The sequence below is a fragment of the Lutjanus erythropterus genome, chromosome 6 (assembly GCF_056507025.1).
Source record: "Lutjanus erythropterus isolate fLutEry1 chromosome 6, fLutEry1.hap2, whole genome shotgun sequence".
In the NCBI taxonomy this organism is placed as follows: Eukaryota; Metazoa; Chordata; class Actinopteri; order Lutjaniformes; family Lutjanidae; genus Lutjanus; species Lutjanus erythropterus.
The window spans coordinates 28,136,216-28,162,289 of NC_139322.1; the positions used below are offsets into that span (position 1 = coordinate 28,136,216).

General features: G+C 40.6%; 1 protein-coding gene across 3 annotated transcripts in view; it reads left to right on the forward strand.

Annotated features, from left to right (window-relative positions):
• ubr4 (ubiquitin protein ligase E3 component n-recognin 4) overlaps positions 1-25,346 on the forward strand; it is a 51,254-nt gene extending 25,908 nt beyond the window's left edge. Inside the window, exons 46-106 of one of the 3 annotated variants that reach the window (XM_084721513.1) lie at positions 81-282; positions 681-844; positions 1,430-1,646; positions 2,027-2,243; positions 2,873-2,905; positions 3,165-3,228; positions 3,333-3,467; positions 3,937-4,111; positions 4,272-4,403; positions 4,525-4,646; positions 4,772-4,883; positions 5,171-5,301; positions 5,576-5,753; positions 6,243-6,347; positions 6,798-6,953; positions 7,245-7,413; positions 7,675-7,879; positions 7,972-8,085; positions 8,289-8,498; positions 8,595-8,744; positions 8,846-9,073; positions 9,308-9,386; positions 9,475-9,717; positions 9,894-10,062; positions 10,328-10,472; positions 10,907-10,992; positions 11,095-11,182; positions 12,271-12,464; positions 12,614-12,853; positions 12,951-13,089; positions 13,243-13,368; positions 13,782-13,910; positions 14,014-14,363; positions 14,614-14,704; positions 14,842-14,926; positions 15,107-15,234; positions 15,563-15,692; positions 15,825-15,985; positions 16,132-16,241; positions 16,544-16,685; positions 16,990-17,071; positions 17,273-17,446; positions 17,803-17,924; positions 18,040-18,237; positions 18,343-18,423; positions 18,541-18,628; positions 18,830-18,957; positions 19,230-19,337; positions 19,522-19,638; positions 19,760-19,950; positions 20,105-20,278; positions 20,380-20,479; positions 20,621-20,839; positions 21,000-21,113; positions 21,676-21,818; positions 21,925-22,050; positions 22,142-22,336; positions 22,451-22,675; positions 22,781-22,871; positions 23,505-23,667; positions 23,856-25,346. In XM_084721513.1, coding sequence (XP_084577639.1) covers positions 81-282; positions 681-844; positions 1,430-1,646; positions 2,027-2,243; positions 2,873-2,905; positions 3,165-3,228; positions 3,333-3,467; positions 3,937-4,111; positions 4,272-4,403; positions 4,525-4,646; positions 4,772-4,883; positions 5,171-5,301; positions 5,576-5,753; positions 6,243-6,347; positions 6,798-6,953; positions 7,245-7,413; positions 7,675-7,879; positions 7,972-8,085; positions 8,289-8,498; positions 8,595-8,744; positions 8,846-9,073; positions 9,308-9,386; positions 9,475-9,717; positions 9,894-10,062; positions 10,328-10,472; positions 10,907-10,992; positions 11,095-11,182; positions 12,271-12,464; positions 12,614-12,853; positions 12,951-13,089; positions 13,243-13,368; positions 13,782-13,910; positions 14,014-14,363; positions 14,614-14,704; positions 14,842-14,926; positions 15,107-15,234; positions 15,563-15,692; positions 15,825-15,985; positions 16,132-16,241; positions 16,544-16,685; positions 16,990-17,071; positions 17,273-17,446; positions 17,803-17,924; positions 18,040-18,237; positions 18,343-18,423; positions 18,541-18,628; positions 18,830-18,957; positions 19,230-19,337; positions 19,522-19,638; positions 19,760-19,950; positions 20,105-20,278; positions 20,380-20,479; positions 20,621-20,839; positions 21,000-21,113; positions 21,676-21,818; positions 21,925-22,050; positions 22,142-22,336; positions 22,451-22,675; positions 22,781-22,871; positions 23,505-23,667; positions 23,856-23,920 — 8,958 coding nt within the window. In that variant the 3' untranslated portion in view covers positions 23,921-25,346. The remainder of the gene's footprint in view (positions 1-80; positions 283-680; positions 845-1,429; positions 1,647-2,026; positions 2,244-2,872; positions 2,906-3,164; positions 3,229-3,332; positions 3,468-3,936; positions 4,112-4,271; positions 4,404-4,524; positions 4,647-4,771; positions 4,884-5,170; positions 5,302-5,575; positions 5,754-6,242; positions 6,348-6,797; positions 6,954-7,244; positions 7,414-7,674; positions 7,880-7,971; positions 8,086-8,288; positions 8,499-8,594; positions 8,745-8,845; positions 9,074-9,307; positions 9,387-9,474; positions 9,718-9,893; positions 10,063-10,327; positions 10,473-10,906; positions 10,993-11,094; positions 11,183-12,270; positions 12,465-12,613; positions 12,854-12,950; positions 13,090-13,242; positions 13,369-13,781; positions 13,911-14,013; positions 14,364-14,613; positions 14,705-14,841; positions 14,927-15,106; positions 15,235-15,562; positions 15,693-15,824; positions 15,986-16,131; positions 16,242-16,543; positions 16,686-16,989; positions 17,072-17,272; positions 17,447-17,802; positions 17,925-18,039; positions 18,238-18,342; positions 18,424-18,540; positions 18,629-18,829; positions 18,958-19,229; positions 19,338-19,521; positions 19,639-19,759; positions 19,951-20,104; positions 20,279-20,379; positions 20,480-20,620; positions 20,840-20,999; positions 21,114-21,675; positions 21,819-21,924; positions 22,051-22,141; positions 22,337-22,450; positions 22,676-22,780; positions 22,872-23,504; positions 23,668-23,855) is intronic. The other 2 variants (XM_084721511.1, XM_084721512.1) reach the window with 2 other exon arrangements.
• The last annotated feature ends 728 nt before the right edge of the window (positions 25,347-26,074 follow it).

Here is a 26,074-nt window from a genome sequence, read left to right on the forward strand (position 1 = left end):
TCCTGTGACCTATTTTCTTTAGTATATGTTTTTGACTTGTGCTTGTTGTTCATCTAAATCATCCAAAATCTTTTCCCCAGATTCAAGATATGGTTGCTATCCGACACACTGCCAGTAATGAGCAACAGCGTACAACCATGATTCTTCTTTGTGAGGATGGAAGCCTGCGAATCTACATGGCCAATGTGGACAACACCTCTTACTGGCTCCAACCCTCACTGCAGCCCAGCTGTGGCATCAGCATCATGAAGCCGGTCCGCAAGCGCAAAGCTGCTGCTACAAGTGAGTTTGAGGCCAATAAAGTGCAGCTATTTTTTAAATCAAGTGAGATTATCACACCTAGACAAGAGCTGGGTATCTGCAAAAATGCAATGCTAACCACCACATTTGAAGGGTAACCCTAACCCACAACTTAGGAATATTTTAGCATGTTCTCAAGAATGCCTGAAGTTTCCATTTTAAGTTTTCTATTTCAGTCTCAAGGTTATTCAGTTTTCATTAAAATTTCTATAAACACATTTAGTGCTTTCTTAGATTTTTCTCAGTGTACACACTAGAAAAACTGATATTTGAACATTCACTCATAAACAGAAGAATGATTTTTGCTTTCTGGAAAATAGTAACATAGCTGTTAGCCTGGCAAAAGGTACATTTTTTTAATGAAACGATTTTACTTTTAGCCACCCGGACATCCAGTCAGGTCACATTCCCAGTGGACTTCTTTGAACACAACCAGCAGCTGACAGAAGTGGAGTTCGGAGGCAATGACTTGCTGCAGGTCTATAATGGACAGCAGATCAAACACAGGCTCAACTCCACTGGGATGTATGTGGCCAACACAAAGGTAGGGACATTTTAACAAAATGATTCCCTGTTAAAAATGGTGTCATAGACTTAACGTAAGGAATTTTTACTGACAGCCATGCATGTGTTTGTTGTATGCAGAGTATCAGTTATTGTCAACTGAGTTATGAGAACAAATAAAAATCTATTTGTAGAGTACTAGTGGTTAAAGTATTATACCAGCATTTGCCAAATGTGCTGGTTTAACAGCTTGACATGTTGTTAGTGGTCTCACTTATCATAACCCTCTGAATGTAAGTTCAAAGTATTTCATCACTGTTGTACTGTATTTGTGTATAGATATGTATGTAAGCAGACACATCATCTGCCAAGACTTGTGTTGAAGTTTTAGTGTCTTTTGCCATTTACTCTTATGCAATTCAGTTGAGTAATCAAGCGTTAGTATGCATCCAAACTAAATAAATAATGGGGCACACAGGTGAACCTGCATTTAACAGTTGAGCTGCTAAAAAAGCTTGTGGCCATACATACTGAATATGTTTATATTGTAGTTCTACTGTTGCACTATAAACATGTTACATACAACACAAAAAATGATGTCATGATTCTGCTTGTTTCCCTCTAGCCTGGAGGATTCACTGTGGAAGCGGTCAACAACAATAGCTCAATGGTGATGACAGGCATGCGGGTGCAGGTGGGCACTCAGGCCATCGAGAGGGCTCCTTCCTATGTGGAGGTCTTTGGCCGCACCATGCAGATAAACCTGACGAGAGCCCGCTGGTTTGACTTTCCCTTCACCAGAGAGGAGGCCCTGCAGGCTGACAAGAAGCTGTCCATCTTTAGTAAGAGCAAGAACTTGCAATGATGATTAAATCTGCATACTTATTTTTGATAAGTGAATTACTATATCACTGCAAAATATATATTTTTTAAAAGAGGATTTTGCTGCTGTTCCTTCTAAACAACAGAACTTAAAATGGTGGTTTGACTATTGGGCTCAAAAAGAGTGTAACTCAGTTTATCAACTTGCGCAGCACAGTTAAATTATTAATGAACCTAATGTATGTTATGCAATTACTAATCTCTAAACTATTGGATTTTCAACTTGGTGAATATTTATGTTGCACTTGAATGTTTCTTTAACTTGGACCACCTTGGATTTGCTACAGACTGTTTTGAAATCACATTCTGATGGTATTTCATCTTCCCGTTTATTTTAAAGTTGGCGCATCTGTTGACCCAGCTGGAGTCACCATGCTTGATTCAATCAAGATTTACGGTAAAACCAAGGAACAATTTGGCTGGCCTGAGGATCCACCAGAGGACTTCTCCTCTGCCTCGGTTAACAATGTCTGCAGTCCCAACCTCAACCAGGGCAACGGCACCTCTGATGGAGACATCGCCACCCCAACCACCACCAGTGGCAGTGTGCTGGAGAGGTATGGCCTTTCCACTTCAGGGTTCATTAGGTTGACACTCCTCAATCCCCTGTAATTCACTTAACCACACTGTGGTCATTTCATTCACTTTTGTATAGCTATTTCTAGCCTTCAAATACCTGTGGGTGTATAAGACCCTTGTGGGCAAATCAGTGAGCAGGCCTGTTTTATGATAATATTGGATTTTATATTATTTTTACATAAATGTGATGTAGTACATTGATTTGGCAGGTATTTATTTCAGTAGCCAAAACATTCCTGTGGTTATTTTGTCTAGAAACAGTTTCTCCGTTGTTTTTCCAGGTAATTAACTATGTGATATTAATAGATGATGTGATAATATAATTATACATACTGTGACAGAATTTCCCCATATCACCCACTCAAAGCATATCTTTACCCCTCATGAGTCCAGCTATGTAGCAGGAGTTGTTGAGGATGAGCCTGAAGTTTTAACAAGGGGGTTGGGTTCTCTTTAGAGTATTTAGTGCATGGCTATCGTGATGTCATCTTTTCTTGCATGCTTCTCTTATGTTCAACTGAATCATTTAATTTCACTTGTTTCTTTCTGTGATCCTCACACTTTGTTTTTGTTCTTTTTCTTTTGCTCCCAAAAATACAATAAAAAGTTGTGAAACTGAGTCCTTATCAACCTTGGACCGGTTAGTAACTGCCCTTTCTCTGCTTGTTTGTATGGTTTTGTGCATGTGTGCCAGTTTGTGTGTTCATGCCTGAGACTGTGAACATGCCATGCATCATTTCCACACTTGACAACATTTATTCTTGCATTTAGTGTTGTTTTGGCATTTAGATCAGCACAGACTGCAACAGGTTGAGATTTGCTCTTTTTTTCTGTTTGTCTGGTTGGATTAAGGTGAAATCTGCAGTAGATGAAGTGTTGATCCTCTTTCTTAATTTCAGGTTGGTACTAAGCTCCCTTGAGGCTTTGGAAAACTGCTTTGCAGTAGGTTCATCCAGTGAAAAGGTAAACAGATGATTTAATCTTAACACATTTTAAAAGCAACTCCTATGTCAAACTTGCTCGTGTTTAGAGGTTGTAGCTGACTGCATATCTTTTACTCTTTGTAGGAAAAGAATAAGGCTGCAGCTTTGGAGTTGGCCACTCTGCTCCTGTCCATGCCAACACCTGCGGGTGTGCAGCAGCAGACCAAGGGACTTCTTGCCAGCCTGCACACCAGTCGAACTGCTTACCACAACCACAAGGTAAAATACATCTCAGCTGTCATGTTACTAGAAAAAGTCTAAATATTTTCCATGCACATGGTGTTAAAATGTAATGATGATCAGTAACACTGGTCATCATTACCCCTGAAACTTCAACAGTTAATGAAACTGGGAAAACGGATGAACCCTGATGATAGACACTGAATTCTTTCTTTACATCAAAGAACCACAGTGGAAATCAGTATTGAGCTGTTGATCTTGTTTCAAGGAAGTAAGCCAACATGACTAGCGATTTTATAGGAATTGTGTACAGCCAGCAGTGCAGAAAAACACCCAGTGCTTGTTCAGCATTTATGACATGAATAGCTATTCTGCTCAAATGTGTATATTACACCAGCTTGTTCTCAGACCCTCAGCAATTCTTAATGTTCAGGTGATAGATGTTATGCTCATCCCCTATGTCACTAATGAAGAACTAATGCAACACTGGTCTGCCCCCTCTCATCAGGACCAGTCCTTGCTGAGTAATGCGGTGCAGTGTCTGAATAGCTGTAGCCGTGAGGGGAGGGAGCTCGACCCTGATGTCTTCCAGAGGCTCGTGATCACTGCCCGCTCCATTGCAATCATGAGACCCAACAACCTGGTGCATTTCACAGAAACAAAATCATTACATCATGACTCTGGTAAGATACTATTCTGCTCCTGACAAAAGTTAGGTTTAACAATTATCCAATCTGTAATCATGACTTACAAACAGTGTTGGTTCTCTCTGAATGGCTTTGGAGCTATATAACCTAAAAGTTTCAGAGAAGGCTTGTTCATTTTCTTCTCTTCTCATCTCAGAAATGACAGAGGATGGGCAAAAACATGTGGATGGTGAAAGTTGTAATTTCATCACGCAGCTGATGAATAACTTCTGGAAGCTTCATGCCCTAAAACCAAAGAACGCCTTTCTTGCTCCTGCTTGCCTGCCTGGTAAGTTTAAACTTAAGGATGCCAGAATTAGGCAATGTATACCTGTAAAATAAAAAATAATTGGATTTTTGGTATTGTACTCCTAATTGAAAACAATCAATGTGTTTTTTCTTCATTTAAGGCCTAACTCATGTGGAAGCAACAGTAAATGCCCTGGTGGACATCATCCATGCATACTGCACATGTGAATTAGATTACATCAATGTAGCCTCCAAAATCTACATGCAAATGTTGCTGTGCCCAGTGAGTATAGTACTTCTATTGTTCATTAGAAATATCATTTTATTGGCATCCAAAAAACCATGAGAATGAGTCATACAATCAGGATCACTGACAAATAATCCTGTTCTGTATTTGAACCAATTCAGGACACTGCTGTAAGCTTTGCTTGTAAGCAGGCATTAATCAGAGTTCTAAGACCAAGAAACAAGCGAAGACATGTAACTCTTCCGTCTCCCCCACGTTCCAACACTCCTATGGGTAAGTTTGCACAGGCTTTATACAAAGCAGTGGGTGAATGTTCTTTAGGAGGTGATTTCGTGGTATTTGGCTTTTAAAAAATAAGAGTTCTTATGTTTTTTGTTTTGTTTTGTGTTTTTTTTGCATTGCATTGGGACAATTACATTTTCAGCTGGTTTTCAGCATACCTGCTCTGTGTAGTAAAATGAACTGCATGTCTAAATACAGAATTAAAACCTCTATTTAGGCTATTATGAGCTCAACTGGATTCCATTCTCTGAAACTTTTTGGTTGCTTTCCTTAATCAGGAGACAAGGATGATGATGACGATGACGATGCAGATGACAAAATGCAGTCATCAGTGCTGACTGGAGGAGAAGAGGGAAGACAGGAGAGTCAAGAACAGAGTGAAGTGGACCATGGTGACTTTGAGATGGTGGTGAGCACAGAGGGCCAAGGAAGTCTGTGGGTTACATTTGACATTACTCTTGCATTGTTTACAATGTGAGAGCAAAACCACAAGTGTAGCAAGTGCATGTGCCCCTCAAACAGAAATAAAAAAAATAATTTGAAGTAGAAAATAATTGTGAACCTTACTCTTATTCCCTGGCATATGAATTGAACTTAAACTATAAATCTTAGATACATCTTATTCTTCTCTTAAGATAAATGTTAAACACATAAATAACACCTTTGGTTTTTTGTTTCCTCAGTCAGAGTCTATGGTCCTGGAGACCTCAGAGAATGTCAACAATGGAAACCCGTCTCCCCTAGAGGCTCTGCTGGCTGGAGCTGAAGGTTTCCCCCCAATGTTGGACATCCCTCCTGATGCAGATGATGAAACTATGGTAGAGCTGGCCATTGCTCTCAGCCTTCAGCAGGATCAACAAGGTCAGAAGCCAGAAAATACAAGATGAAGCAATAATTTTTTGGTAGCTGAGACTGCCTGACAGTTCCACTCCACATTTAGACATTCCCCCTATCTGTGATAAAACCATTTACAACTACTCACACTACTTAATAGATAATAGAGATAATATTACCAAATAATTAACACACTTTATCTAAAGAGCAATATTTTTGAGTTTCAAATAGCTGTAACATAAATCACAGAAGTGAAACTTGCAGTTATTGAAACGCTCCTGCAGCTGAATAACAGAACATGGTTTTGGACACTAGTCTACCTAAATTGTCATGAATCATCAGAATTTTTTCCTCTGCAAAGTATTATTTCGCATTCCTCATATCAATCAATTTTGGTATTTGGTCATTGTTAACCTCAAATGGTTGACCAAATCTTTATCAGGATAAGCATCACTCAGGAGATCAGTATTTTGGATGAGTACTGCTAATGTACTACAAATATTTTTGGCATCTTAGGCAGTAGCAGCAGCGCTCTTGGCCTTCAGAGCCTTGGCCTGTCTGGCCAGGCCCCAAGCTCCTCTTCACTGGATGCTGGCACCCTTTCAGACACCACCGCATCAGGTAACAAAACCACCTCTGTGATAGTATGTGATCAGCAGGAAGCTAGGTTTTTATATCTGCAAGGTCACAGTAGTCAGTAAATCCTTCACAATAAGGCTTCTTTTTTTTCGCTACAGTTTTGATTTAATTTGACCAAAATCTCACAGCAGGTTTGCTTTGACCATTCATGATATTCCACATTGAAGCCCATAACCTAATCTGTGGCACATCTAATGATCTTAGTTTACTACTTTGAAAATCAAGTGATTGTTAATCCTAATTTCAGTCTGTCATGTTTGCTCAACTATGCAGTAATTATGATAATATCCACAGTAGACTCAACACAAGAACACCTTAATGGCAGGTTGACGTGTTTTGAACTTGCTGCATGCTTTATTGCATTGTTGGTGCACAAGTATGAACTAAAATCAGGTATCTGGCCAGATGACCGTGGTGTATTTACTGTTACAGCTATTGCTATGATTTCAGCCCCGGCATCAGATGATGAGGGCAGCACAGCTGCTACTGATGGCTCTACACTGCGGACCTCCCCAGCTGAGCACGGCGGCAGTGTGGGCTCAGAGAGTGGAGGTTCAGCCATCGACTCTGTAGCGGGCGAACACAGTGGTGGGTGATTTCAGGAAAAACAACCAAAAAACAGTGATCCTGAACACAACCAAATGCAAAATATTGTGTTTGTTATGCTGCCTGATATTCAAAATGTTAAATATGAAATATGAAATTTCCACACAGCTAAATGGGTTTGAAACTTTATACTGTCATTTTGTCTATTGATTGGTTATGACAATTTTCTTATAAAATTTCTGAATACAGTATTTGTTAAACCTGAACAGTTAGTTATTATATATTGCCATGTTTCTAGTTTACTTAATTGCATTTGTGCATGTGTGTATACAGTGTCAGGACGCAGCAGTGCATATGGGGACACAGCTGTGGAGGGCCACCCTGCAGGTCCAGGCAGCGTCAGCTCGAGCACTGGAGCCATCAGCACCACCACCGCCCAGCAGGAAGGCGAAGGCTCAGAAGGAGAAGGAGAGACCGAGGGCGACATCCACACAAGCAACAGGTCAGATATCCCAAATGTGAAGCTGGAGTTTAAAATAAAGAGGGAGCTTCAGGTTTAAGCTCTGCTGACAACAGACATCTGCCTGTTAAAACACTATATCTATACCATCCATGACCAATACAATGAGGAGGGAAGATATTTAGTGATAAATGTGCTTTTAAGGAGCAGTGTCATCATGAAATTCCACATTAAGCCTAATACAATCAACATGGTTGTAAAAGTGAAAAATGTTTTTACTTTATATTTTGTGTTTCTTGTCAGGCTACACATGGTTCGTCTCATGCTACTGGAGCGGTTGCTTCAACACCTTTCTCAGCTTCACAATGTAGGTGGAGTCCAAGCCATCCCTTACATGCAGGTGATCCTCATGTTGACCTCTGACCTGGATGGTGAGGATGAAAAGGATAAGGGTGCTTTGGATGACCTGCTAGCACAGCTCATTGCTGAGCTTGGCATGCACAAGAAGGTAAACGCTGTCTCATTATGTTTAATCAAGTTTACAAGTGTCTCTGTTTTACTTGTTTCACATTGTTTTTTATCCATGTTATTCCTCTGAAGGACGTGTCCAAGAAGAATGAGCGTAGCTCCATGAATGAAGTTCACCTTGTCATCATGAGACTGCTCAGTGTCTTCATGTCTCGAACCAAATCTGGCTCCAAATCTTCTTCTGAGGTACATCCTCTATCATCATTTTAATGCACTTAAACTGGTTTCACTAAGGGCTATCAGTTAGAATACAATAATGTTAACGGCAAATATATAAAAAAGTGTTCATCCAACATCATAGTTTGTTCAGAGCCACCTCAAAAATAACCAGGTTTTTATTTCATTTACATCATGCTATGTGCCATGTGTACGTTCTTTATCTCTTTCAGTCGTCGTCACTAATTTCGAATGCCACAGCGACTGCCTTGCTCAGCCTCGGTGCTATTGACTACTGTCTCCACGTGCTCAAATCGCTTCTGGACTTCTGGAAGAGCCAGCAGGGTGAAGAGGAGCCTGTGGCCACCAGCCAGCTCCTCCGCCCACACACAGCCTCCTCTCCTCCAGACATGAGCCCTTTCTTCCTGCGCCAATATGTCAAGGTATCAGATTACAGAAAACATCTTTATCTTTAAAACTTGAAAGTGATTTTTGTTTAAGAAATGTCAATGAGCTCACTGTGTTGCTCCTTTCATTAGGGACATGCTGCTGATGTGTTTGAAGCCTACTCCCAGCTGTTGACTGAAATGGTGCTCCGACTGCCATATCAGATCAAAAAGATTGCTGACACCAACCCACGTATTCCACCTCCTGTCTTTGACCATTCCTGGTTCTACTATCTGTCTGAAGTAAGTGATTGAGTGAATCACTTGTGTGATTTTCCTTTTCAGACACTGTCACAAAAGACATAAATACACCATCTTAATTCTGTCTGAACCTTTCTCCTCAGTATCTGATGATTCAACAAACGCCATTCGTCAGGAGGCAAGTCAGAAAGTTGTTGCTGTTCATCTGCGGCTCAAAGGAAAAATATCGTCAGCTGAGGGATCTGCACACCCTTGACTCCCATGTGCGCAGCATCAAGAAGCTCTTGGAGGAGCAAGGCATCTTCCTCCGGGCTGGCGTGGTCACAGCAACGTCTGGCTCAGCTCTACAGTATGACACACTCATCAGTCTGGTGAGTGTTAACAGACATTGAGGCTTCTCATACACTCTTTTGTATGTTGTGTATTGGTTATAAATTATGTTTATTTCATACATTGTTTTTTCCTCGAGTAAGATAACAGAATCTGCATAAATACACTAACCCCCATTGCCAAATTATCGGTAATACTCTATTTATCTGCTGTTTGGTACAATTGTGAGCTGCTGTAAGGATTGAAATTTTTCTAACTGGCTTCTCTTTGTTCAGATGGAACATTTGAAAGCTTGTGCTGAAATTGCCACTCAGAGGACAATCAACTGGCAGAAGTTCTGCATGAAGGATGACTGTAAGTTTTTTTTCAGATCAGCTTTTGTAACTGGAGACTTTTAAGGCCAATCATGTTAACATCGTGTCCCTTTCTCTTTTTTGTCCAGCTGTGTTGTACTTCCTGCTCCAGGTCAGCTTCCTTGTGGATGAGGGTGTCTCCCCAGTACTTTTGCAACTGCTCTCTTGTGCTCTGTGTGGCAGTAAGGTGCTGGCCAGCTCCTCCTCCTCATCTTCATCATTCTCAGGAGGAGGCTCAGGTAGTGCTGGACAGACTGGAGCTTCTCAGTCCTCTCAGAGCAAGTCCTCCAGTAAAAAGAGCAAAAAAGAGGACAAGGAGAAAGACAAAGAGGGTGAGGCAATGACACATCATATTTCGTACTAATTCTTCTTGTTTTAATGTTGCACTCTGAAAGCTGGAACAGCAACATACAGTCACTTGTGAACCTAAACAGGACATTTCAGTGTCATAAATTGACAGTAGATGCAAGTGCCCTGACTGTGTCGCATCTTTGTGAACTGACCACAGGTGATGGAGTTGGCAGCCAGGAGGATCAGCTGTGTATGGCTCTGGTCAGTCAGCTTAACAAGTTTGCAGACAAGGAGACTCTCATCCAGTTCTTGCGCTGCTTCCTGTTGGAGTCAAACTCATCTGCTGTGCGCTGGCAAGCTCACTGTTTGGCACTTCACATCTACAGGTACTGTGAACATCTAACACACTTATCCACACATTGGCAGCTTAGTTTAGGCCCAAAGTCAAACCAAAAGCAAGCCTAGTTTATAGAAGGCAGCCTTTTAAATGCTGCTGGTTAAATTTAGACTACCTTGACTTATCAGGACTAGTGTGATTAAATATCAAGTTGTAGCACAAATGAACAAACAATGGAAATAATGTGGGAGTGAAAGCTTAGATACATTATTAAATGGCGAAATCACATTATTGACCTGTGAATCTATTTGTAGGAACTCCAGTAAATCTCAGCAGGAGTTGCTGCTGGAACTGACTTGGGCCATCTGGCCTGAGCTGCCTGCATATGGCCGCAAAGCTGCTCAGTTTGTCGACCTGCTTGGATATTTTTCACTCAAAACCCCTCAAACAGAGAAAAAGGTTTGTTTAAACATCTTGCTTTCCATGGTTGTACTGATTTTAGTATAGTAATTGTTATGAAATCAGACCATAAAGATCTGACTTTGGAGCTATATTTTGTGTTTGTACTTTTTTCTTTTAAGTCCTTTCATGGCTGTGTAGTCTCTTCCTGTTTCTCCCAATAATTGAAATCTGCATCTTACATCCCATGTAGATAACAAAAGACTGTTAGACTGCTCATTAATGTAGTTTGACTCTTACAATACAAGGGTAATTTGATACAGTAATTCTCAGATTAATGATTAAGTTAGATTGTGTCCATAATGTAATTCTAAAAGTTCTTCTTCTGGAGGTCTGAACCTTTTCATCATTCAGCAAAACATAGCCATTACAATGCTAATGTTGTTTTAATGCTAATGCTGCTCTGTATTATTCATCTTCCATTTCTTTTCCAGTTGAAGGAGTATTCCCAGAAAGCTGTTGAAATCCTTAGGGCACAGAACCACATCCTGACAAATCACCCAAACTCCAACATCTACAAGTATGTCCACAGAAACATGCTATCTTGTAGCAGGGAAAGTGCAATTTAAAGTACCAGATATCATCTACATAAAATGTAATGATTTTGTGTTTTCTTCTGCAGCACTCTGTCCGGTTTGGTAGAGTTTGATGGATTTTATCTTGAAAGTGACCCCTGCTTGGTGTGCAACAATCCAGAAGTTCCCTTCTCGGTATGTGACTCGCATGAATAGAATGCCTATACAAGTTTTTACACACTTGTAAGATTGCATGGCTTTTGCACGAGTTATGATTAGGGATGGGAATCGAAAAACGGTTCTTGTTGAGAACCAGTTCCCAGTGTTTCAGTTCCTTGGAATCATTTGCCAGTTTTGCAAACGATTCCTTTATTGATTCCAGTGGGCATGAATGACGTCACCACGCACGTTTCGTAATCTACGCAACATGCGTGGTGATGTCATTCACCAGTGCAGCCAGCAGGAAACGTGGCGCCCAAGCGGCACAAACGCTCGAAAGTTTGGTTACATTTCACGAGAAAGGATGACAACAGGGCAACTTGCAATACTTGCAAAGTGGATATTTCATCAAAGGGAGGAAATACTACCAATATGTAGAAACATTTGCACACACAGCATGTGATAACTTTGAATGAATGTTGCGTTTTCGATCCGCTCCGGAGTGAATCTCAACCCAGCAGCAGCGGCAACGTTAGCACGTCCTCTGCTGTTAAAACTGCAGGTAACTAATTAACTAACACTGCCTATCATGTTAGCGCCATTTGCCTCATTGTAAAACCTACTATTACTAACTGTTAAGGTTAAATGAATGCCTTCTCATGCATTACATTTTGATGACCATGACGAGAGACAGAGTCTGACTGGCTCAGAGGCTGGCAGTACTCACTCCAGTTCACGTCTAGCTTCCTGTTTGTTCTCCTTTTTTCCAAATGAGAATTGATAAGAGAATCGATAAAGAACCGAATTGTTAAGCTGAATCAAAAATGGAATCGGAATCGTAAAAATCTTATCGATTCCCATCCCTAGTTATGATAAAGTTTTGGGTTTGTAATTTGAACAGCTAATAAAAACTTTGACAGACTTAGGATGCCCATATGTATATATTAATTCTACTGTTATTTGCAATACAAACTATGGCGTAAGTATGAATATCCTGACAGAACAAGGACAGGTCACAAGAACACTTGCAGAGGGCCTTGTAAGACCCTGCTGGCATAAACACAGTCTGTTATTGTTTAAACATTGTCTTGTGTGTCCTCTGTTTGTCCTCTGTTGTCCTCCAGAATATAAAACTGTCATCGATCAAAGTGGACACCCGCTACACCACCACTCAGCAGGTTGTCAAGCTCATTGGCAGCCACACCATCAGCAAAGTCACAGTGAAGATTGGTGACCTCAAACGTACCAAAATGGTCCGCACCATCAACCTGTACTACAACAATAGGACTGTACAGGCCATTGTGGAGTTGAAGAACAAGTATGTTTCAACAAAGAGCTGCTGGTTTTTCTCTCCTCTGTTATTTAACAGTGATGTTACAGTATACAAAGATTACTTAGTGGCCACAGTTTCACTCTGTCTCTTCCCTCCACAGTATGAAGTAATTTAATGATACCATCTGATTTTAGGCCTGCTCGTTGGCACAAAGCCAAGAAGGTTCAGCTGACCCCAGGACAGACAGAGGTGAAGATTGACCTTCCTTTACCCATCGTAGCATCCAACCTTATGATCGAGTTCTCAGATTTTTACGAGAACTACCAGGCCTCCACCGAGACCCTGCAGTGTCCACGCTGCAGCGCCTCTGTGCCAGCCAACCCTGGGGTGTGTGGCAACTGTGGTGAGAACGTGTATCAGTGCCACAAGTGCAGGTGAGCAGCAGGTTTTCTCTTCATGTCTGAATATATGAGTATTATCGGAGACATTGACATTGATTGCATTTTAAATTGATGGGTTTTTTTCAATTAGGTCCATCAACTACGATGAAAAAGACCCCTTCCTGTGCAATGCCTGTGGTTTCTGCAAATATGCCCGTTTTGACTTCATGCTGTATGCTAAACCATGCTGTGCTGTGGATCCCATTGAGAATGAGGAAGACAGGAAGAAGGTAAGCAGGCAGTCTTTGGGAAATACAAGTGCAAAATATAAGGTATATATATATATATAAGGTTTTGCTTAGGAAAACAAATGAGTAAACCTGTATTTATCTCTACCTCCATCTTCACTCTCTTAATCTTTAATGTATTCTCATTTCCTGCAGGCTGTGACCAACATCAATACCCTGCTGGACAAAGCTGACCGGGTCTACCACCAGCTGATGGGCCACCGGCCCCAGTTAGAGAGCCTCTTGTCTAAAGTCAATGAGGCGGCACCAGAGAAACCACAGGTCAGTCAAGGGGGGCTTGAACAGTACATAAGAGATTGAGTCATGACTAATGTTAAGAAGGCCTCCTTGGCCACATTTCTACTGATAGATCACACATATACTTGAGATTATACTTGAGATTATACACATATACTTGAGAATGTTTTGATCAGAATCATTTTTCAGCAAATGTGAATCTCTGCTAGCAGCTGACCATCAGAATTGGCACAACAGTAATACATTATCTCCTTTTTATAAATTCCTCTCACAGAACTGCTCAAAGGTATGACTTTAGGTCATTTTAGTAGTAATTTAGTATTCTAACTTTTGTAGAGATTCTTGTTTATGTAGAAATATTGACTTAAGCCTGTTTTTTGTCTTTTTTGTATACTTTTATCATGATATTGTTTTCTCTTTTCCTGTCTTGCCCTCAGGACGATACTGGAGCAGGTGCAGGACTTGGAACATCCTCTGCTAATGTGAACAGATACATTCAGCAGCTGGCTCAAGAATACAGTGGAGACTGCAAGACATCATTTGATGAACTCTCCAAAATTATTCAGGTTACAGTGGAAAAAAATAATAATTCTCTTTATAACTGTTAGTATATGTGTTTTATTTTGTTGTGTTTTTTTACCCTGCTCATTTATACCTCAATGTTTACAGAAAGTGCTTGCATCTCGTAAAGAGCTCTTGGAGTATGACCTGCAGCAGAGAGAGGCTGCCACCAAGTCGTCCCGCAGCAGCAGCACCCATCAACCTACCTTCACCGCCAGTCAGTACCGCGCGCTCTCTGTGCTGGGCTGTGGCCACACCTCCTCAACCAAGTGCTACGGTTGTGCCTCGGCTGTCACGGGTCACTGTATCACACTGCTCCGTGCACTGGCTACTAACCCAGCCCTCCGGCAGATCCTGGTCCTCCAAGGTCTCATCCGTGAGCTGTTTGAGTACAACTTGCGACGAGGTACAGCAGCCATGAGGGAGGAAGTGCGCCAGCTGGTCTGTCTCCTCACCAGGTATGTCACTCCCTCATCTTGGTAGTTAAGAAAAGGAGTTTATTAGAGTTGATAGATTTCCATAACTGGATCTCAGCAAAGCATTCAGCACTGCCAAGAGTTATGGGCAGTCAATTCCAGTGGTGCCACCAAAAATATAGTTTGCTTTCAGCAGTGCCCCTCTATGCATCATTTTAGTTTGTGTAGTGTACTGCTGTGGTGATTAAATGTCATTTTTTTTCTCATTTCTTTACATATTTTCCTGCTTCAGAGATCATCCGGAAGCCACTCAACAGATGAATGACCTCATTATCGCCAAGGTGTCAGCCGCCCTCAAAGGTCACTGGGCAAATCCTGACCTGGTACGTCCTCTTATGTCATTCTGGAGGCTGAAAGAAAAGAAGCTTTGTAAACATCAGAGCTTCTGGATTGAGCACTTTGACTTTGTTAAGGAATTCCAAATTTCAATATGAATGTGATGTCTTTGTTCTCCCAACAGGTTAGTAATCTGCAGTATGAAATGCTGCTGCTGACAGACTCCATTTCAAAAGAGGGAGGATGCTGGGAGTTACGATTGCGTTGTGGTAAGCCTGATTTCCTGACCTCATCCATTCACAAGATGGTGTGTTTTTAAAGTGTTTTTGGATTATCAGCCATGAGGAGCAGTTGATAAATGATATCATTACAAAGCAACATCAACCATCAGCCCAGTTATCTGATTGTCTTTTGGCCTGACTTTTTGTCCTGTTTTTTTGTCCTTACAGCCCTCAGTTTGTTCCTTATGTCAGTGAACATAAAGACACCTGTTGTTGTGGAGAACATCACTCTCATGTGCCTGAGAATCCTGCAAAAGCTGATCAAGCCACCTGCTCCCACTAGCAAGAAAAACAAGGTAAAATACACTATGACTCTGCCATTCAGCTACTGCTCTTGCTTTTCCTTTGCCTTTTAGAGGTTAGTAGTTGGCAGTTGTACTATGTAGTTTACATGGACATGAGAGGGGGCAGAACTATTGATGACTCAGCAGTTATTTGAACCAGACAGAGAAAAAACAGAGCCCATTTTTAACTTGGAGACAGAGAACTATTGGATGCTTTTTTATTTGAGAATTAAAAAAAAATAATAAGTAAACATTCCATATTTCATTTAAAAACATCAACTCAAGAAATTTGGTTGCATAATATTCTCTTATGTAGCAGTGTGTTTGCTTTTGGTTATAGGATGCTGCTATTGAGTCTCTGACCACAGTCAGGCCCTACAGTAATGAAATCCATGCCCAGGCCCAACTCTGGCTCAAGAAGGACCCCAAAGCTTCTTATGAGGCCTGGAAAAAGTGTCTCCCAGCAAGAGGTAAGTACTGTGTCTGAATAAATATACAGTATGTCAGTGTATAAACATGGTTCTGTTATTTCTTTCAGTGAAAAAAAACAACAACTTGTGATGATGAGCTTTTCACTGTTGAATTTATCCCGATAACCACAGGTCAGGAGGCTGTGTCAAAGCCTCAGGGGAAGGCTGAGTTGCGAAGGCAGTACCTGTTAGAGAAGTATGTGTGGAAGTGGAAGCAGTTTATGAGGTCCAGAAAAGGTGAAGGCCTTTTCCCTCGCCTGCTCAAACTGAGCCACAACAACTGGCTGCGGCAGGTACAAAAAATGTTTTTAAAATACATTTTCATTGAAAGTATTATTAGTGTATTATTATTAGCTTGTTGACCTTAATAGTTTCATATGTATCTTTTGTTAGAAATTAAACTAGGAGCAAGTTATCAATAAAGTCCTATTTGTTGCAGGTTCTTTTCACACCTGCGACTCAGGCAGCCAGACAGGCAGCTTGTACTATTGTGGAGGCCCTAACCACAATCCCCAGCCGCAAACAACAAGTCCTGGACCTGCTCACCAGGTATGAGCCTTAAACAAACATCACATAATGCAGTAGTAGGGATTCATAAACTATTATTAGGTTACTATGAGATTTTCTCAGTACTAAAGTTGAGTATATTCAGTATGTAAGTGTACATACTGTATGTTACTTTTGTAAATATGTTACCAATAACATGCTTCTTTATTTTATTTAGGTTTAACAAATGTCTAATTTTTTTAAACTAATATCAAGACAATAAAAATGTGCTGTGGAGACTCAGAGTTGGTTTGAGCACTTAAAGCCCAACTGTAGACCTGACTCTTGCTGTGTGTGTCTGTCAGTTATCTGGATGAGTTGAGTGTAGCTGGAGAGTGTGCGGTGGAGTACCTCGGTCTGTACCAGAAATTGATCAAGCCAACACACTGGAAAGTTTACCTGGCAGCCCGTGGAGTCCTGCCCTACATCGGTAACCTCATCACCAAGGTAACGGCCCTGAAGTTCAAAAGGCTATAATTTTATATTAAGATAATCTTAAAGGTTTTATAGTATATCTGTATGTGCCACTGATTTCCTTGAACTAAAATCACTGTATCTGCTTAAATCCATCAAAATCTGAGCTTTAATTTCAAGAACACAAGTTTGTGCTTCTTATATTTTCATTACCTATCAACAAATGTTTGGTACACATAATGATATCAAATATGGCAGTAAAGGTATTCATATGTCAATATCACACTTAATGTCAATATACATAAAAAAGTATCTTTCAATTATGTGTTTGATTTAGGAAATAGCCAATCTGCTGACTCTGGAGGAGGCCACACTCAGCACAGACTTGCAGCAAGGCTATGCCCTCAAGAGCTTGACTGGTATGTTTCAGTCCTGTTGTTTGTCTCATCATGAAATTAAACATTACAGCTGTGGGTACTGCAAGGTTTAGGTCAGACTTTCAACACTATTACAGAATAAATAATACCAATGGTTTTTATTTAACTTCAAGCTGATTGTTTTTGAATGTTGTTTTGATGCCCTTTCTTGAATATTTATTTTTTTGTTTGGTGCCACTGCAGGATTGCTGTCCTCTTTTGTGGAGGTGGAGTCCATTAAGCGGCATTTCAAAAGTAGGTTGGTCGGCACAGTGCTCAACGGCTACCTGTGTCTGAGGAAGCTGGTGGTGCAACGGACCAAGCTCATCGATGAGACTCAGGACATGCTGCTTGAGATGCTGGAGGACATGACAACAGGTCTGCAGTGACTCAAATTCAATAGACATTAAATCTAACCATGTCACCAACTATGGTTCCACTGCTGCATTTTGGTGTTCATCACAGTTACTTATTATTTCATACTTTACATGAAAGAACAAATTTTGATCCAGTCATATTTAGGAAGAGATTTAAATGATTTTAATTAGTTAAGTATTTCATTGCTTTTCCCATATTTTAATAAGATAGGTAAAGCATAAGCCATAAATGCTTGAATGCTTCCATTTTGTACAGTTGAATAAATTTTGTGAAATTAAATAATACATCAAAGGTAATTTTATATTGTATATGTGTTTAAAATGTCTGCATTGTAAATCTTGTTGTGCTGTTTATAGGTACTGAGTCTGAAACCAAAGCCTTCATGGCAGTGTGCATAGAGACTGCAAAGCGGTACAACCTGGATGACTACAGGACACCCGTGTTCATTTTTGAGAGACTGTGCAGCATCATCTATCCTGTGAGTTACCGATAGCCTGATGCATTAAGAAGGTCTTTAAGAATAATGGTGGAAAATTCAGTATAGCTGTGAATTTGTCCTGATCTGGAACTTTTGTTTCCTCCTTTGTGTTTAGGAGGAGAACGAGGTGACAGAGTTCTTTGTGACTCTGGAGAAGGATCCTCAGCAGGAGGACTTCCTGCAGGGTCGTATGCCAGGAAACCCCTACAGCAGCAACGAGCCTGGCATTGGTCCTCTGATGAGGGACATCAAGAACAAGATCTGCCAAGACTGTGACCTGGTGGCGCTGCTTGAAGACGACAGTGGCATGGAGGTAAAATGTTCATTTTAGCCTGCATACTTTTGATGCTAGCTTTTATCAAAACCTTACCTGTTGCTAAAAATGTATTTGATGCCATATTTTATTTGTTTTCCTCAGCTTCTGGTAAACAACAAAATCATCAGCCTGGATCTGTCAGTGGCAGAGGTCTACAAGAAGGTCTGGTGCCCTACAAATGAGGTGAGGTCCCTGGGAGTTTCACAAAGACTGATAGAGGATTTGTAATTGTGCAGATTATCATTAAATGTTTCACAGTATTACCATTCCTCATGGAGCCTGTTGGCTTTTTTTTTCAAGGGCGAACCAATGAGAATCATCTATCGAATGAGAGGTCTGCTGGGAGACGCCACTGAGGAGTTCATAGAGTCACTGGACTCAACCACAGGTTCGATTTACTGTTAGTTTACAGTATGTCAATAAGTCCAACATAACTTGTTCATCTGTGTCTTAATCTACTAGTTTTTGTCCTAAACATCACATATTAATGTGTGTGAGCCATTAGGACATGCATGTTTGCCATCACAGTCTCTGTGCAATATCTCGCCACAATAAACGAAATAAACTGTTTTGCCTGGCCTTGTTACAGATGAGGAGGAGGATGATGAGGAGGTGTACAAGATGGCAGGAGTCATGGCGCAGTGTGGAGGACTGGAGTGTATGCTCAACCGGCTGTCTGGAATCAAAGATTTCAAACAAGGAAGACATCTTCTCACTGTAAGCCAGCTGTTCTTTTTTAGGCTTTTTTTTTTTTTTTTTTTCGATAAGACATAATTGTCATCCCTTCGACTTTGAAAGCATGCTGCAACATGTTTGGAAATTAAACTTTGATTAAAATTGATTGAAGGCATAAAGAAAACTTCACAGAAGGTCTTGTTTTTTTAAATTACAAGGTTTTACTTTGGGTGGTCTCCTCCACTTGTACAGTTTTCATAAATACCAACAGTGGAGCAGCAAAATTGACTAGTGTGCATCTTTCACTCTCTCAGGTTTTGCTGAAGTTGTTCAGTTATTGCGTGAAGGTGAAGATCAACCGGCAACAGCTTGTCAAGCCAGAGATGAACACACTCAACGTCATGCTGGGAACTCTAAACCTGGTGAGCATCGTTATAGTGGCTGTGTTACTTTGTGTTGTGTTGTCTGATAAGTAGGGAGGAGGGTGATTCTGATGCAGTACAATTAGATAAATCAAATTCAGACTGCAATGCAATCTCAACCTGTTTTTCGGCTACTTTCCTTAGTGTTTTAGAAAAATTTGTATTGATGTCCTTTTCCCTTCAGGCTTTAGTAGCAGAACAGGAGAGTAAGGACAGTGGTGGAGCCTCAATAGCGGAGCAAGTTCTAAGCATCATGGAGATCATTCTGGATGAAGCCAATGCTGAGATTTCAGAGGACAAGGTATGCATCTAAAGCAGATTCATCTTTCTGAGAAAAGAATAGAAACTTTCGACACCACAATGAAAACCGATCTACTCTTTTAACTGTTTGATTTAAACAGGGACTGGTTTGTCTTTTGCAGGGTAACCTGCTGCTGACAGGAGACAAAGATCAGCTGGTCATGTTGTTAGACCAGATCAACACCCCGTTTGTGCGCTCCAACCCCAGCGTGCTGCAGGGTCTGCTGCGCATCATCCCGTACCTGTCCTTTGGGGAACTGGAGAAGATGAGGATCTTGGTGGAACGTTTCAAACCATGTTGCAGCTTTGACAAGTTAGCATCACTCAGCAGTTGTTATGTTATCAAATCAGGCTGATCAGACAAATTTCAGACACATTTGTGCCACTTTGAGAACCATATTTTAAAGAAATGTTTAGGTATTACAGTTTGTGTCTAAACTGACCCCTGACTTTGTTTTTTTCCTAAGGTACGACGAGGAGCATAGTGCAGATGACAAAGTGTTTTTGGATTGCTTCTGTAAAATTGCCGCTGGAATCAAAAATAACAGCAACGGCCATCAACTCAAAGATCTTATTCTTCAGAAAGGAATCACACAGAGTGCACTGGACTACATGAAGAAACATATCCCAAATGCCAAAAAGTAGGTCCTCTCACAGCTTCACTTCCTTTTAGTCCTTTGACATAATTAAATATATGTGTTTGGTTGTTTAACCTTTCTTCTTCTTGTGCTGAACTCTGTAGTCTGGATGCAGATGTCTGGAAGAAGTTTCTCTCCAGACCAGCTCTACCCTTCATTCTCAGATTACTACGTGGTTTAGCTACCCAGCATCCCCCCACACAGGTACTATATATTTGGAATGAAAACCCCCACTGGACAAATATTTATAGTGTGAAACATTTAAATACTTGATTCAGCTTGTATTAAAAAAATTATAAACAAACTGACCTGCTTCATGTGACTGTCCTCTTATCTTCTGTCCAGGTGTTGATTGGCACAGATTCAATAACCAACTTGCACAAGCTGGAGCAGGTATCCAGTGATGAAGGCATCGGCACGCTGGCGGAGAACCTTCTGGAGGCGCTGAGGGAGCACAGTGATGTCAACTTGAAGATTGAAGCAGCCCGCAGGGAAACCAGAGCTGAGAAGAAGCGTATGGCGATGGCCATGAGACAGAAGGCTTTGGGAACTCTGGGCATGACGGTACTCTTGTCTGTTCAACTCCTTTTTTTGTTTCGTTTTTTGTCATTTTGTAAAAATGCTGTGCACTTGTATGTCTGCTGCTGTCATTGTTTAACTATCACAGCCCAGTGGTATACTGATGATTTTAGTTTAATGTGTGGTTTGTGTGTTTGCCTTGCAGACCAATGAGAAGGGTCAGGTGGTGACCAAGACCTCACTGTTGAAGCAAATGGAGGAGCTGATAGAAGAGCCAGGCCTGACCTGCTGTATCTGTAGAGAAGGTTACAAGTTCCAGGTATACAAGTCATTCAGGATTATGAGTGGATAACACTTTATGTTAGAATTTATAAACGGTAAAGAAATGTTTAATCAATGCTTTATAACACAGAATAACATAGTTGTAAGATACATATATGCAGAGATTAGTGTTGATGTATTGTTTTCTCAGAAACTACAGCTACTCCTGTGGGTATTCATAAGTGGAAGCTGTTTAAACAGATAATGAAAGACCATACAGTAAAGCCATTTCTGAGAATATAAGTTATAATTGTTGTAATATACTGTATCTTAATAAACAAAATGTCCTCAGATCTGTTAATAACTGCATTTTAAATAATAAATAGGGGATTTAAATTGTAACCCATTACATCTACTATATAATTTTTAAGTAAATTATATATAAAAATACATTAATAGGAATATTTGTAGTAAACCAGTGATTATTGTAGATATTAATGAAATTCTTAGTTATTGTTATAGATAGTAATAAAATGTTAAAATATTTGGATTTAAATGTTTTCTTCTTGTATATTGAACTAACTGAAATCACGTTTTTGTCCTTGTCTCTCTCATCCAAGCCAACTAAAGTCCTGGGTATTTACACTTTCACGAAGCGTGTGGCCTTGGAGGACTTTGAAAACAAGCCTCGCAAGCAGCAGGGCTACAGCACTGTGTCGCACTTTAACATAGTCCACTATGACTGCCATCTGGCAGCTGTCAGGTAGCAACCAACACCAACATGTACCTGCCTTAAAAATGTTCTGCTGTAAATTCACTTTTCATTTATCCTGACCTGAGCTTTTTATTCTTCCTTTCTCCTGGGACAGGCTGGCTCGTGGGCGAGAGGAGTGGGAGAGTGCTGCTCTCCAGAACGCCAACACCAAGTGCAATGGGCTGCTTCCTGTGTGGGGGCCACATGTGCCAGAATCAGCCTTTGCTACGTGCTTAGCAAGGTAGCATCATGCATCAGTGCACACACACACACACGCACACAAAACATGTCTTCAGTGAATCATTGCCAACTGTTTTCTCTCTGTTTCTCAGGCACAACACATATTTGCAGGAGTGCACAGGCCAGCGGGAACCAACATACCAACTCAACATCCACGACACCAAACTGCTCTTCCTCCGCTTTGCTACCGAACAATCGTTCAGCGTGGACACAGGAGGAGGAGGACGAGAGAGCAACATCCACCTCATCCCTTACATCATCCACACTGTGCTCTACGTCCTCAACACGTATGTATCTTTCCTGATGACTTTCAGTCTGTGCCAAGTGATGAGGTGTAGGGATGACACTCAAACTATAAGCCGCCTTCATCTCACTTTGGTTTGCACATGCTCTCCCTGCAGTACGAGGGCTACGTCCCGAGAGGAGAAGAACCTGCAGAGTTTCCAGGAGCAGCCGTGTGAGAAGTGGGTGGAGAGCTCGTACGAGGTTGAAGGACCGCACTATTTCACCATCTTGGCCATGCACATCATGCCGCCTGAACGCTGGAGGACTTCACGGATATACTTCCTACGAAGACTTCTAGTCAATGCACACGCCCGCAAGGTCTCAGCAGTCTGCACCAACAAGTAAGACTCTCAACCTGCTAGTCTATCAATCATAATAATTTGTTTTTTGTAGTTTTTGGGGTTTTTTTCCCATTTTTTTTCATCTTATTCTTCTTTCATTATCAGACTCACAGATAAAGCACCAAAGGAATATGCAGTCTATCGCTCGCCTCTTCTCTTCTGGGGCCTGGTGGATCTTGTCTACGACATGTTCAGGGTAAATATGTTATCTATATTGATGTTGCAAATATTCAGATATCATGCAAACCAGAGATAATCTGGTATGTACAGTGCCTATATTAAATTATTAAAGAAAAATATCTTATGTTTCCTTTCCCACTTAAAGTGCTTCTGCTTTCCTCCTTTAATAAAACAAAAGTAGTCAGCTATGGCCTAAGCACAGGCAAATAAATTAGCATGTCTTTGTCAGTGAATGCTTGAATTATATATTTACAATTGCAGAACAAAAACAATGCAGCAGTCATTTTATAAAATAAAATACATAACCATGTAATATCACAGTCCATATTGTCACAGTCCAGTATGGCATTGAGACATGTTTTTTTATTGCAGTATTCAATATATTGTTACATCCTTATATGTTTGCTTTTTCTTGTGTTAAAAATAAAAAATGTGTCAATGCTCCAAAAAGTCTTGATGAACAGTAACAGTGCAAAAACAGAGCTGAATGCAAACAAGAAAAACCTCTCTGATTATCGTCAGGTGAAGTTTGAGTTCTGTTTTGACATGAGCCCAACATACTCCTGGGATCATATATAAGAAAACATTATTTTCCAGTATGGAAGCTAAACCTGACCTCACTGCCTTTTTCTTCTCTATGGCCGTGCAGAAAGTACCCACCAGCAACACAGAGGGGGGCTGGTCCTTCTCACTGGCAGAATATGTCCGTCACAACGACATGCCCATCTACGAGGCCTCAGAGCGCGTGCTCAGGGCCTTCCAGGATGAACTCATGCCTGCCGAGTCCTTGTCGGAGTTCTTTGATGTTGTAGGTCAGTATCCTTACACACAGCTGATTTAACTTCAATTTAAAATCAAATAAGAATTAAAAGATAGATTTTGAGAAAAAAAACTAACTGATGCAGCTCTGCTTTGTCATTCATGACGGGTTGACTCTTGATTGTTGCCTGTCCTAAGCATCAATGTTACCATGAGACTTGACTTGATGTTTCTTCTCCAGGTCTCCTCTCTGATATCGCAGACCCAGACCTCTTCCTACAGGATTTGTTGAACTCTTTGCCCTGATGGCAAACCTCAACCCACACCCCTCCAACACACAGCAGCCCTGCAAATAACGTTGGGACACCCACCAACTGAAGAAGAAAAAAAAAAAGATTTTCTCTTTTTACACACTGACACACACGCTGAGACACACACACACACAGTATACACACCATGCTTCGTACTCACTTCCCTCCCCCACATGACATCTTCAAATTAACTTAAAGCAGAAACTATGTGTAGTCTAAAGAAATCATCCACTTCTGGCAACATCTGTAATGTTTAACACAAGAACACAATGCTGTTTAAGGGTGGGGGGGGGCATGCTAAAACAGAATTTACGCTCTGCCCCTGTGATTCAAACAAGACAAGAGATGTGAGACTCTGCTAATCATTAAACCAGAAACATTTTGTGTGTTTTCTGATTCATGACTTTTACCACCAAGAGACCTGAAGGTTCACCGTTGCTGTCGCAGATGGTCACAGAATGGCGGGTTGAGAGAATTTAATTATCCATGTTAAAAAAAGATAGTTTTCTGGTTGATGGAATAAGTCGTGAATTCTGTTTTAGGGTGACATCTTTGGCTTTCAAACCCCACCCCCATTTTATATTGGGGTGCAATGTCAAAGTAACTAAAAATGTTTTGGGATTTGACCCACCACGTGTTGAGAGTGGCATTTGGTTTTATCTTGTTTTCCTTTTTGTTTGTTTGGTTTAAGTTGTTTTTGTTCAGGGCTTTTTAAAAATGGCAGAAGGTTTCAGCGTCACATGGTTTCGAGCTAATCTTTTCTCCTTTTCTGCCAGACATTTTTTTCGGTCTCCATGTAGGTTCTAACTGGAATTTGAGTGATGAACAGAAAAAAAGTTTTTTGATTTGTGTGTATGTGTAAGGTTTCTTTTATCAGCCTCAGAAGCAGAATGGGGAAAAGAGCAATGAATAAAAGTTTGTTTTATTTTTTTCATAAAGCTATGCCTTTGTGACAAAGTGAACTTTGGACTTGTGAAAGATTCCATCTGTTGCAATGAAATATCAGACCTGTCTAAATTAATAATAAAACAGACCTACATTATATCCTTAAACACTTTTTTCTTTGAGTAATTGTTTTGTTGTTCAGTTTGTTTTCTTCCTCAGCAGTTTCTTTATTTCTCTGGCCTCTCTGAACTCTTTTATTTAGATTTTCACTGGCAACACTCTTGTGTCAGTCCCCAGAACAGAGGATTTTTGGAAGGCAAAGTGCCGCTGACTTTTATCCCCAGTGATTGAACTTTTCAACGTCCGGACCGTCAAAACGGCACCCTTGTACTCAAGAGCTGAATGCATGGTGTGGAGTTTGCCCAGTTTATTGTAAAATTGCCTCTTCCCGCTGCTACAATGTTCAACTGTTGCTGAATGTCTGCTTTTTGAATTTAGCCTATGATTAAATAAAGCCGTAATAATTCCAAATGTGATCCAGGGTGGTAAGCTCTTCTGTTCAGCTGCTGTTTACACTCTTAAAAAGGATGTCAGACTTTCTAAAACAGCACATTTGTTTTAACGAAACTAAAGCCTTTTCACAAAAGACATTTTGACATGTTACAGTAGAAGAGTTAATGAAATATTAATGATGGCAGAGTTTCTTCTAGCTGCTTCAGTTTTATGCTCTTGGTGTAGACTTTTATCAGAGCAGCCATACTGACATACTGTGGTGAACAGACCAGTGATACTAATTAAGGTCCTTTTCCATTAAGCCTTTCCACTTAGCCAACATGCACAACAGCAGCCCCCTGACACTGACCTTAAAAACACTGGTAACTCCTGTGTTTACCCCTCTATGTCATGTTAAGATGGTTGTTGTGAAAAAGGTTTATTGTGCGAACTGGCTCACCATCATGACTTACTGGGACACTTGAATAGAACAGAGCCATTGTTAATGTTATCAGCAACTCCTGCACTGTTCCTACAGTCACAAGTTAAAATGCTGTGAAAAGGGCCTTTGTCTTTGCTGTTAAATTGTCCCATCAAGAGACACAAAATAGATTATTTTAAATACATTGTTTTTTAAGTCTGTAAGATGTATTTGTATGCATTCAAATTCGATCAGATAGCCATGACATGAACTTATTTTAAGATCATTTCTGATCTAAGTTTGAGTCACAAAAGGTACTGGCATTAAAAAAAAAAACCTTGCTTACACAGA